Genomic DNA, 12,983 nt, shown 5'->3' with positions numbered 1-12,983 from the left:
GATAGATCAAACAGTGCAAACGTTAGAGCTAGCCTAGTGGTAATGGTGACGTGACGTGAAGTCTAGTCCGCCTGCGCGACGAACAGCGCCGCGGCGTTCAGCAGCGCGGTGTCTCGCGACAAGGTGTGGTGGAGCGGTGCCCGGGCCATAAATATCACTTGCTCGCGCGCTTCGTTGTTGTACACGGGGATCTCGAACGAAGTCTCGGAACCCAACGCGGACTCCTGTGAAAAACGGGTAAATGAGATGTGTGGTTAAGACGATAGTGGGCGACCGCTTCTCCAAATAAACATAGTCCCCAATAATATAAAATAAACAAACAATACAAAAGGTAATCACGGTCCATATCCCGGTCGATATAAGTCTAGTGAAGCTAACCGTGAACATTCAAAACTGTATTTTATTATGTACCTACCTAAAAAGGTACATTATTCAAATTGACATAAATCCAAAACAAATCAAATTTAAACAACGAATTCAACATACATAGATATCGCGTTAGTCAGTAGTAAACTATAAAATTTTCTTTAGAATACAATGCGATGCAACTGCAAACGATCCTTAATCATTAGGTTTCTGACTACATGAGGTGTCGGCCTCCGAGCCGAGTCCAAATTCTGTTTCGAGAGTAAATAATAAGGTGTTTAAAGTTCATCCGCATCAGGGGCCTAGCCAAGATGATAATCGTTGATAGAAAACGTCAATCGAAACTTAAATAATGCATGGAAATAGTCACGGGACTTTTCGTATAGTTCGTTTTATTTTAGTATTAGAAAGAAGGTAAGCGATCTAGACATCTTTTAATTGAAAAACGCTTTTTTAAAATCAGTAACTATTACTTATGAAAGAAAAATAATATAAATGATCGTGTTAGATTCATAATTGTTACATATTTGCCGTGACTTATTTTTAAAACGTGTTTTTAATTAAAAGACACATCAAGATTGTTTACCTTATATGTAATGCTAAAAAAACGAACTATAGCATCTGTCATACCGATACACGTTTCCATTTCGTTCGGTGTTTGTCGATGTACGATTGTCATCACGGCTAGGGCGGAGGGTCTACACGTCCACACGTGCGCATACGCACGTTGTCGGGGCGCAGCAGCAGGCGCGGCGCGGGCAGGCTGGGCGCGGCGGCGCGCGCGCAGGCCCGCAGCGCGCGCGCCGCCGCGTCCCAGCGCGCGCCCGTCAGCCGCAGCCCCGCCACGCCCAGCGCCGGGGGCGCGTCGCCGTCGCCGTCGCCGTCGCCGTCGCCGTCGCCGTCGCCCTCGCCGCCTTCTGTTCAAAGTACGCAGTTCAACTCGGTTCCAAATAACAAACTCTCAGCATATACTTCATATTCGGCCCACATCTTGCTATAGTCAAAAGGATTCAATGTTTCAATACAGCAGTCACCGCTCCATACCTAACGACATCGACATTGCAAGGCGTGGTGCATGTTTAAATACCGTAGGTACTTAATTTAAGTCGATATAAGATCAGGCAGTCCTGTCGCTACAGAGCGATATCTTCCAGACAACCTTTGGGTTTTGGATATACAGAAAAAGTTTCAAGTTCCTTTGTATAGTCAGCAACAAAAGTTGCTAAGCGAGCGAGGTGTTTTAAATAACCTTGACGCGCTCTTACTCTCTTGACATTAAAGTCGCGTGAAGTTCATTTTGAACACCTCGCCCGCTTAGCTACTTCAGCTGCTGACTGTATGTACAAGTTCCTTTGTATGTAACAAGGAATTACCGGCGGGATCCCAGATGACTTGTAGCGCGAGCTTGTGCGAGGCGTGCGGGAGGCGCGAGGCGGCGCGCGCGCGCACCGCGCACAGCACGCGCTCCGGCCGCAGGAAACAGCGCAGGTCCACCTCTGCTCAAAACACACACAGTTCAATTTACCTCTATACAAGCTTGTTACCTATATCCAAATTAGGAAGAACTTTTTAAATACTTAACGCTTTTATTCGTAATGAATGTAACGATTTTAAAATTTACTACATAACACAAAGACCACACCCTTGAGGGCTTGATACACTTTTAACACGCCGTTCCGGTGTGTGTACGAGACGGCGCTATGCAAGCATATAGCGATGTCTCGCTCCCACACCGTACCGGCGTGAGTAACCGCGTCCAATGTGAAGACCGCCTTACTATCGAAGCGAATTCCTGAAAGTATTGTATTGAGTTGAAACCTTTAGGCATGTAGTCGTCGTCGAGCGGGGCGACGTTGCGCGCGGCCGCGAGCGCGCGGTGACAGAACTCCTTGAGGTAGGCGTCCGGCGCCTCCGGGCCCGACCACAGCAGCTGCCATTCTTCTGGAGTCTGTACACAAATTACCTACGTAAAAAAGGCGTGTCTTACAAGATCGCATGTCACGATCTCTTTGACGAGGGATGAAAAACCAATAAAGAACATAAAACACGAGAGGCGCAAATGGACCATATAATTTAAAGTTGAAGACTACACTTACTTTTCAATTTTGTTTTTTATTTGATATTTTTACTCAGATTCATGAGCTCTTTCGATCCTTAACGGAGTAAAAAGGTGTCCGTCACTCCCTGTTTTACTTCTGACTGTCCATACAAAAGGGGCATTAGGAGTAAGCATAGACTAGGAATCCTCTAGACGGAGTTTAGAGCAATTATTTCATGAAACCGACGCTGCCAAAAATACTGGGGTGCGGGGGACGAGGTGAGCGAGTCCCGTGCCGCGATTGGTCCGTTCAAAGACAAGGATGTCACACAAAGACAGTTTGACTCGAAAATGGAATAAAACTACCGTATATTTGTGGCAGAGGGGGTAGCGCTACTATGCTCAGTCTGGAGGATGTCTTGTCTGTGGGAGTGCGGCAGTACCCACCCTGAGCAGTGCGGCAGGCGCACGGTGCGCGCGCGCGAGCTTGCCCAGCGCCGCGTGCAGGGCGCGCGCCGCGTGCGCCGCCTCGCGCGCCTCGCCGCCCACCACGGCGCCCCACCAGCCGGCGCTCTCCTGATCGGTACACATCACTTAAATACATACAAATATTAATTCCATAACGTAATGAAATTTACTGATTTACGTACGTGCATTGAAATAGGAGTCGCATGACGCGAAACATATCACACAAGTTACACAGGTACTGAAATACCGATAGTTATGTTTTAGCCGACAGGAATGCAAGGTAATAGATATATATTGCTAGAATTAATACCGATCTTATTTAGCAATTTACAGATTATAGGTAATCAATAATTAATAAAAAAATATTTATTAAGGGATAGTTTTGACTCTCTGGGCAAGTCACGTGATCTGTCATAAGATTGATATTAGATGGTACAGAAAAGTGTAAATTATAATTTATAATCACCTGTTCCGGTTGATAATCTGCCTTGAGGAGAGGGTTTCCGGACATGAGCTTCTTCCACAGAGCTAGGAGGCTCTTCAGAGCTGTAGAATCTCCGCGTTGGCGGCTCGTTACCACAGTCGAGTTCAGCTCTAAATAATTAATACAAATAAATTAGTTATTTGCTGTTTCATTTCAAACTTTTGATTTCCTAACATGGGCTTGTGCACAAATCACGCGAGGTTCGATAGGGGGTCACGAAAAAATCACGACAGCTCACGTTGGGGGAGGGGGGTATAAGAAGACCTGATGTGTATTTTTCTACAGTGAACGAAACTAAGAAAAAATACCTACCACATGAATAGATACCTTTTTTCGGTTTCGTTCAACATAAATCTTCACTCCGCACTTCAAAATAGCGAGTCGATTTTATGAAATTTTGGAGCGCGTGGCCTTGACCGGTCGGATCGAAAAATTTCGATAATTACACGTGAGGTTATGTGGGGGTGGGGGGGTAGCCAAAAACCTCACCAAATATCACCAAGGGGGAGTAGGGGGTCAAAAAGTAGCCGAAAACACCTCGTGTGAGTTGTGCACAACCCCCATGACTCATATCAAAAGTCATTAAAGTGATTTAATTACGAAGAGCGTTCCGGTCACTAAAAGCGTGAGAAAACAAAGTTTAATAAATGCTTTCTAGGAACATTATTTTGAAAATGATCACTTGAGCCAATAGTGAATGAGTATTTACCGAAAAGCTTATCTCCTGGTTAAAATGACGTAAGTGTCGCGACGATACGCTCTATTGATTGTATGGCTTTTTTGTATTGTATCAAGATACGAATTTTGCATGGTCCGGACTCGCAATTTACCGGTGTTTTGTAGATATTTTTAAATTACTACAAGTACAGGGTCGTACAAGTGGATGTGATTAAAATAAGCGGTTGCGCTGTCATACTAAATTAGAACGGGGCTACCGCTAGTTGTGTTATGTGATCCATCTTGTATATGAGGCGATATTTGCCTGTAGATTAGATATGTGTTTGACTATAGAGAAAAAGCAGTACTGATAATTCCGCTCCTCGATGTTAGATGTCGACTGCGAAAATAATAGTCGTTTTGGTACCAAAACTGATGTATGGAGTGAGCACTCTATTTTTACTACATTTCTCTATGGTTTGACAGTGTTATTACTTATTACCCTTCAGTCCCGCAATGATATCTTCGGCGGCATTCTTCTCCCAGGCCAGCCGGCAGTTAGCAGGCAGGCCCAACAGTTGCGGCGAGTCTGTGTCGGGCAACTCGTTGAATGCGGAGCTGTACGCCTGTTATAAACATTATAATGTTATTATAGAACATTGTACTTATTTACTACAGGTGATCAATTGTGGACTCAACTGGTAGTAAACCTCCCGAGTTTCGGCTCAAGTGATTCGTTTAGTTTAAACACATTCAATACATTAGAGGCGTAAAGTATATCTTGGTATAGTCAGGTAGAGCGCAACCTCGTATCACACATGCGTAGTTTATGTCACGATAAGCAATCGGAAATACCTGTAGTTGAGTAGTGAAGGGCAGCCGCAGCGGCGTGTGGTCGGGCGCGGGCCCGGGCCAGCCGTGCGCGAGCGCGGGCTCGGCGAGGCAGGCGCGCAGCAGCGCCGCCAGCAGCGCGCGGTCCGCCGCCGCCGCCGCGCGCGCGCCGTACAGCACGCCCACCAGCGCCCGCGCCGCGCCCGTCGCCCCGCCCGAGCGCAGCACCCCAGTGCAGGCGCGCACCTCGCCCCACTCCCAAGCGTACCACCGACTCCAGCCTGCGACCGTACAGAGATAAATACTACCTTATTACTATCGACGGCACTCCCTGACACCCAGCCGTCTCCAAAACGACGCGCGAATGACCGACAAGGTGGGGCGCGACTAGATACAGCCTCCGCAGCTGGGAAGCGGAAGAGGCCACCCCCCCCCCCCCCTAAAAGGGGGTGTCGAACGACATACTACTATATCGACGGCACTCGTCAGAAAACTATAAAACTTTCTAAACAATAGTACATTGTGCAACGTGCCCCCACGTAAGTGAAATATTGGAGACGAGGGTGATAATTTTCATGTAAATTTTGTTTATTGTTTATTTAACATTATTAGTAATGTGACTCTTTGTGTTAGGGTCCAGGCTTCGCATCCGTACATCAACACAAAGACACACACACACAGAGACACAAACACAAAGAGAGGAATACGCACTGCTGGTGGCTGAGCGGAGGATCTACCGGAAGATACTGGGACCCACTCGCGGAGAGGATGGCTCGTGGAGGATACGCAGGAACCAAGAAATCGAAGATCTGGTGGCCGAGCCCAACATAGTAGGAGAAACAAAAGCCTCAAGACTCCGATGGCTCGGGCACGTGGTCCGTATGGGTGAAGATCGAGCGGTTTGGACAGCGTACTCGGGCCGTCCGGATGGTCGACGACCGGTTGGGCGTCCTAGGTATCGCTGGAGCGATAAGGTCGTGAAAGGTCTGAACGAGCTCGGTGCCGTCGATTGGACAGAAACGCCGCTAGACAGAGAAGCATGGCGTTCCTTAGTGTCAGAGGCCAAGATCCACTTCGGGTCGCTGCGCCACGGCAGTAAGTAAGTAATGTGACTGGTATACCTTGCGGGATGTAAGCTCGGCGCTCCTGGACAATAGCGTGCAGCAGGGCGAGGCAAGCGTGCGCGCGCACCACGCGCACGTCGCCGGAGTATTGCGCCCAGGCCGACAGCGTGCTCAGCACGTTAGGCTTCACGCCTTCGGGCGCCTGGACCAAACAAACATTCAATAATACCAAAGATTCATTGATTGTATAAGATAATGTCATGAGATGTCGGAGTCATGGTTGTTTTCTATGTATTTAAGTATTTATTAGTGATGTACCGACTATTGATTTGGCCGACTAGCCGACTAATCGGCGCTCGGATGGCCGATTAGTCGGCCAGATCATTAGTTTCGTCTAAGATGCACTTAAAAACAATCGTTTTATCCCTATCGTCGCGCTATTCATCTACCTAAAGGCAAAAAAGGTGGTAAAGCTAAAAAAAAAAAAAAAACCTAAGGCTATATTTCATACGATAACCGGACAATCAGACATAAGAAAGCGGCCACATTTTTAGACAAATAGGAATTTGGGTAAAATAGGTGAAAAGCTTAGGTAAATATTTGCTGTTTATTTCTTTTTGCCCTGTTTTTCTGTCACTTATATAGTGCGGACTAATCGGCCATTTTTGCCGACTAGTCGCCGACTAATCGCCGACTACAAACGAGGCCGGATAGTCGGCTTTCCTGACTAGTCGGCGACTAGTCGGTACATCCCTAGTATTTATATATTATATATATCGTTGCGACTAGTCGGGACATCCCTAGTATTTATATATTATATATATCGTTGTCCGAGTACCCACAACACAAGCTTTCTTGAGCTTACCGTGGAGCTTAATCAATTTGTGTATGAAATGTCCTATAGCTATAATATAATATGTAAAGTCTAGAAAAATCAGCGATGTAATGTTTTATGGTCATTTAAAATTGTCAAACGTCAACTTTTGAGATCCACACATTCTACGTGCATCAACCTCTACATTTAAATTGGAAGCATGAATTTGTCTTTTACACATTAGTATATCTAATCAATAAATGTTTGACATTGTAAGTATCCTATTTCATTTTTATTGCTGCAGTATAGTGCTTAAAATGTAAACCTTCTATTTATATATGAAACTAAACGTTATCTGATATTGTGATAAGGTTCAATTTAGTTTGGCAACCACCACCACTTTAAGTACAAATCTATGAGCATACCTCAATAATGACGTTAACACAAGCGTTGGCTATGACAGGAGGGATCTCGCGATCCTCAGATACGATCCATAGACGAAAGTCGGGGTTCGAGTCTTCAACCTGTCGGAAGCAGAAGAACGTTTTAAGTATAATAAATCAATTCGCACATGAAATTTGAAGTTACAGTTTGGCAAGCCATTTCAGTCAGTAGAAAAGGGCGGTAAATTTGTAAAATGTTACATGCCTTTTTCTACTGACAAAGTGGGTTTTCCAGAGTATGAGCTCTTAAAATTCAGGTGTAGAAGTTACAAAGACATTATTTGGCGTGAAAACATTTATTGCGTGTCAGCCGTTACGTAATAGCCATTGCCGACTTTCGGTAGCGGGCCCTTCGAGTCAAGTCTCGTGTATATCGTACCGGTGCCCCGGCTCGGGCGTCAAGGAAGGCCTGCAGCTCGGGCGTGAAGGGCGAGGCGCCGACGACGAGCGCGAGCCAGCCGTTCCGCGCCGCGGCCGCGCCCGCTTCCCACGCCGCGCGGCCCTCTTCTATGCCGACCTACAAATTGAATACGACATAATAAAGAGATGGTTAAGAGCAGAGGGGCATGATGAGCTTGTAAACAAAAATAGGCCAAGTGCGAGTCGGACTCGCGCACGAAGGTTTCCGTACCATTACGCAAAATACGACAAAAAAATCACGTTTGTTGCATGGGAGCCCCAATTAAATATTTATTATATTCTGTTTTTAGTACATATTTGTTGTTATTGCGGCAACAGAAATATGTACATCATCTGTGAAAATTTCAACTCCCTAGCGGTTCATGAGATACTGCCTGGTGACAAACAGACAGACGGACAGCGGAGTCTTAGCAATAGGGTCCCGTTTTTACCCATTGGGTACGGAATCCTAAAAAGTACATACTTGCGTGAGGTGTGGCGCATGCGCGGCGAGCACGTCGGCGGCGTGCGCGCCCAGCAGCAGCACGGGCCGCGCGCCGCCGCAGCGCGCCGCGCGCGGGACCGCGTCGCCGCCCGACATCACCCCCGCGCCTGCCGAGCGTCCATATTAAATAAGCGATAGACGGCAGAGTTACTACGAGAGCATTTTAGAAATGGGGCCGTTCCACTACCCGCTATATTATAGGCATCTTAGCTTTATCAGACGTATTTAAAAAAATTGCGTCACTTCTGACCTTTCACCATTACGAGTTCATCTGCTACTTCTTTGGCTGACACGTTATAAAGTAACTTTGTTGTTTTGGTTTGATAAGAATTAACATTTTAAATATTGTGGCTGAAAATATTCGTTTTACACGCAAAGATTTGTCGACTATATACTCGTCCTCTCTCTCTCTTCCTAGCTATCCATCCCACATGGTGGCGGGGTCAGCTTTCCTGCTTAACCTTCTCCACTTCGCCCTGTCCACGACATCGTCCTCGGATAGCTTGCACTCACTCATGTCCTTTAGCACTACATCCTTCCATCTTGTTCTGGGTCTGCCCCTAGATCTTTGACCTGGGATGGAAAGTTGCAGCGCCAAATTTCCTACGTAGTCACAAGGCCTTCTTTTTACGTGACCATACCATCGCAGCCTGCTCTCCTGCATTTTATCGGCAATGTCGCGCACGCCCAGGCTTCCTCGTACGTACTCGTTACGGATTCTGTCGAGCCTGGCAACGCCGCACATCCACCTCAGCAGTCCAGACGTTTTAAAATAGCTCTTCTCGATGCATTTTCAAATGTTAACCCAATTGTAAAAAATCTAATTAAACTTTTGAAAAAAATTTCACTACTTATGAAAAAATTCAACAATTAGACAACAAAGGTCGTTTAACGCATATCATAAAAAGTTTGTTTCCTTTACTTACCAAGCAAATGGTCAACAAAAGTCACAATGGCTCTATACAGGCTTTCGGGTCTCAGCACTGCCACCACTAACACCACCTCGAACTCAGTGAGCTTCAGTTTGCTGACGTCGGCCACGTCTCCCGAGCTCTGAAATTTCTTCCAAACGGCTTCGTCGTTTAGACACATTTTATTGAATAATTCCTCATTAGTCATCTGAAAAAAAAGTAAGCCCACAATTAATTTAAAGGCTAAGTAGGGGATAAAATAATCAACACACTAACGGCTCGGCCACGACATTGAGCGACTTGCGACGGCGGCAGTGATAACCATAGGTTGGAGCGAGACACAGCGATCGGACCTTTCGTTCCCACCTATGGTTGTCGCTGCCGCCGTCGCCAGTCGCGTAATATCGTGGCCGAGCCGCAAGGGACAGAAATATGCGAACAACGTAGTTTTAAGTAGATATAACCATATGAACAAACCTTGAGTTGCGCTATTTTATTAACATATTCACTTTGTATCCAGGGATATATTTTCTTGATTTCATTAACAACTGTGAGATCTTCGATATACCCGCTGCTTCCAATGAACATTTGCCAAAGCTGAAAAAAGAAAGATTTGTCCATGGTATAATAATATACTCCGCCTGGTACTCTATTCCGAGATTCGCGAATGACCTAACTGACACAGGCCTACGTCATCATGCTGTTTACAGGTTCTCAAACTTTAAAATGTGGGAGAATTTTAACCAACGGTGAAAATTATTTTAACGGCATTAATTTTAAGTTATTCATGTAGAAACATAGTAAAATAAATCAAATCTAATGTATTAAATTAAACTTTATTTATCTATACGAGACAAACGTTTGAAAAACTAATTCACAGTTACACATTAATTACCAAGCTTACGACGTGAAAAGTTTGGAAAACACTGCGACTGCTGACACTGAGCGAGAAGGAAATAACAATTAACACGCGTTCGACAAGGATGACGGTCAGGGCATGAAGTTATCTAGATCCGAATTGTCAAATGTGACAGCGCTATCCTGTGTTGCCAGTAGTGTAAACAGAATTACCCGAACGTCTGAAATTTCTTCCGTGAATCGGAAGACATTGCTAACGAATAATTAAAGATGACGTGTTATTGTAAAATTTAAGATAAAATACATATAAATGAAAATTATAAAATTATAAAGAAATATTTTAACTTATTAACCATAGGTATAATGTACCCATGTAACATGTTATGTTGAAATAAAGTGGCAATGTTATTGTGACGTAGGCCTGTGTCACTCTGGGAATAGAAGACCATGTTTTATTAGACCATGGATTTGTCAAGGCCTTGAAAATGGCAACTTCGAACTTAATTAAAAAGTACGGTATTAAATGAGTTAAATAAGGACAATGAATAATTACCTTCTCTGGTATAAGATGGTCATAAACCTGCCTCAGGAGGTGCAGTACAACAATGTATTTATCCCTTTTGTGCAAACTTAACAGGACACGCTCGACGATTCTTCTCATTAGATATTTGATCACTTCATCATCGTTAACAGTTTTCGTATCCTGAAATGTTTGAATTCATAACGTATGTTATGTTAGTATATGGGAGTCAAATCATGGAATTTGAACCACTTGCTGATATTCGATTGGGGTCAAATTTGGTTTACTTATAAATTTATAATGTAACGAAGCTTGAAGGTGGCCATTGGAATTGCATCGGAACAAACAGTATGATACCTCATTGAGTTTATGTTTGTTAGAAACGCCTAGATGAGTAGTAAGTAGATGATTGTTGAAAGATAAGTATACTCAAGGCCAGTTGTACCGACCATATTCGACGGACTGATCAATGTCAGTCAGCAGAGAGCTAACTAACTTCTCATACAATACAATTTAGCAAACGATTTGACTGTGATAAACGGTTAGGTGCAACCGACCCTTAGTTGGCGACAGCTTGTATAAAAAAAACCGGCCAAGTGCGAGTCGGACTCGCGTTCCAAGGGTTCCATATATTACACAATTTTTAACAATCAGTGCCGGATTAAGATATGTTGATGCCCTAAGGATTTCTAGGTGCCCCCTCTCCCTCGGGTCATCAAGATTACATTGATTTTTTGGTAAATTGAGAGAAATTCATTGCCGCGTTACAGCTGAGAATGGAAATCAGTCACATCATTTTATCACGAAAATTGACAGTGCCGCAGCAGTAATGTTGCAACAGAGTACCTAATGCTGTTGCAGTCGCCACCCGAATGTCACCTTTATCATAGCTTAGAAAGTAATAGAAACGCGAGCGAAGCGAGCGCGGAAATTTTTCGATATAAAAACGCAATATGATAGACAGTTGTAAATTTTTACTTTTAGTATGGAAATCAGTCACATCATTTTATCACGGAAGTTGACAGTACTGCAGCAGTAACGTTGCAACAGAGTAATGTTGCTGCAGTCGCCACCCGAATGTCACCTTTATCATACCTTATAAAGTTATTGAAAAAACGCGAGCGAAGCGAGCGCGAAAATTTTTCGATATACAAACGCAATTTTACTTTTAGTCCCAACCAGGCGCGAATCCAGGATTTCATACAGAGAAGGGATGGGACAGTTTTCTATCAGCTTAGCTTCGCATAGGGCTCGATATTTCTTAGGCTTCGATATTCGAGGTTGTTTTCATGCATAAAATATGCAAGAAAGCAGAGCTTGGAATTGAATTGGCGAAGTGTGAGAAAGGCAGTAGGCCTAGCTGCGAAAGAGGAAAGCTTGGATTTGGATCCACGCCCAAGTGTAATTAAGGCAGAAGGCCTCGCATAAGACCTAACGCCGAACCGCAAAAGAGTGGGTTGAAATCGAATCTATGCATGTAATCACGACTCTTCTACTGCTACCGATTGTTTCCCAAAGAATTACGCGCCATTAGTTTTGCAAATTAGCTTTTGGACAGCTAAAAAAAATCGTGTGGTAAAAACGATGTGTCTGTCCCTAATTTTAAAATTTGTTCACCTTTTTCAACCTGGCATTTTGGTTCCCCCTCCTAAACGTGGTGCCCTAAGCACGTGCTTGTTTTGCTTATTGGTTACAAAGTCTTTATTAATTCAACCATTAAAGTCGACGAGTACAAAAAACTTTAAGCTAGCTCTCAATTTAACATTTTTTTAAACATTATTTTTAATTTGACCTTACAATTACTCGTAAGTAGGTAAGACCGTTAAATATTTAAAATGATTATCTTATCAGAAAATTATCACCAATTACTCTAGGAAAACTACTACTCTAAGTAATCCGGCACTGTTAACAATGTATTTTTTATGTGAAACGTGAGTGAAATCTCTTTAAAAAATCCGTAGGGGTCGGATTAAAAACTGTAATTAAGTCCGACTCACGCTTGACTGTACATTTCTAATAGGTTTTCCTGTCATCTAATAGGTATAGACCTATTTTATGTATTTTTTTCAAAATTTTAGACCTAGTAGTTTCGGAGATAAGGGGGGGGAATGGTCATTTTTTGCCTATTTTCTTGAATAACTTCTAAACTGTTGATACGAAAATTATAAAAAAAAATTATTTGAAATCCTTACAATAAGCTCTTTCATTTGATATGTAACATGATATAGTTTGAAATTTTTTTTTTTCATTTACCCCCCAAAAGTGGCCCCCATGTTTAAAATTCATTTGTTTACGTTACATGTCCGTATTCGGGTCACAAACTTACATATGTGTACCAAATTTCAACTTGATTGGTCCAGTAGTTCCGGAGAAAATCGGCTGTGACAGACGGACAGACGGACAGACGGACAGACGGACAGACGGACAGACGGACAGACGGACAGACGGACAGACGGACAGACGGACAGACGGACAGACGGACAGACGGACAGACGGACAGACGGACAGACGGACAGACGGACAGACGGACAGACGGACAGACGGACAGACGGACAGACAGACAGACAGACAGACAGACAGACAGACAGACAGACGGACGGACGGACGGACGGACGGACGGACGGA

At 44.1% G+C, this 12,983-nt stretch overlaps 1 protein-coding gene across 1 annotated transcript in view; it reads right to left on the bottom strand.

Annotated features, from left to right (window-relative positions):
- Positions 1–12,983, bottom strand: part of LOC134806906 (cytoplasmic dynein 2 heavy chain 1) — a 113,419-nt gene continuing 100,436 nt past the window's right edge. The window contains exons 64-78 of the mRNA XM_063780329.1: positions 10,392–10,541; positions 9,458–9,577; positions 8,996–9,188; positions 8,049–8,176; positions 7,545–7,682; positions 7,148–7,246; positions 5,966–6,110; positions 4,869–5,125; positions 4,516–4,639; positions 3,339–3,466; positions 2,852–2,980; positions 2,185–2,314; positions 1,740–1,862; positions 1,093–1,283; positions 1–224 (exon numbers count right to left, since the gene is read on the bottom strand). Of these exons, the coding sequence (XP_063636399.1) occupies positions 63–224; positions 1,093–1,283; positions 1,740–1,862; positions 2,185–2,314; positions 2,852–2,980; positions 3,339–3,466; positions 4,516–4,639; positions 4,869–5,125; positions 5,966–6,110; positions 7,148–7,246; positions 7,545–7,682; positions 8,049–8,176; positions 8,996–9,188; positions 9,458–9,577; positions 10,392–10,541 (2,217 nt within the window). The 3' untranslated portion in view covers positions 1–62. The remainder of the gene's footprint in view (positions 225–1,092; positions 1,284–1,739; positions 1,863–2,184; positions 2,315–2,851; positions 2,981–3,338; positions 3,467–4,515; positions 4,640–4,868; positions 5,126–5,965; positions 6,111–7,147; positions 7,247–7,544; positions 7,683–8,048; positions 8,177–8,995; positions 9,189–9,457; positions 9,578–10,391; positions 10,542–12,983) is intronic.

Source organism: Cydia splendana, chromosome 3 (genome assembly GCF_910591565.1).
Source record: "Cydia splendana chromosome 3, ilCydSple1.2, whole genome shotgun sequence".
In the NCBI taxonomy this organism is placed as follows: domain Eukaryota; kingdom Metazoa; phylum Arthropoda; class Insecta; order Lepidoptera; family Tortricidae; genus Cydia; species Cydia splendana.
Note: the sequence above shows the minus strand (reverse complement) of the source record. Positions and strands in the feature narration are given on the sequence as shown.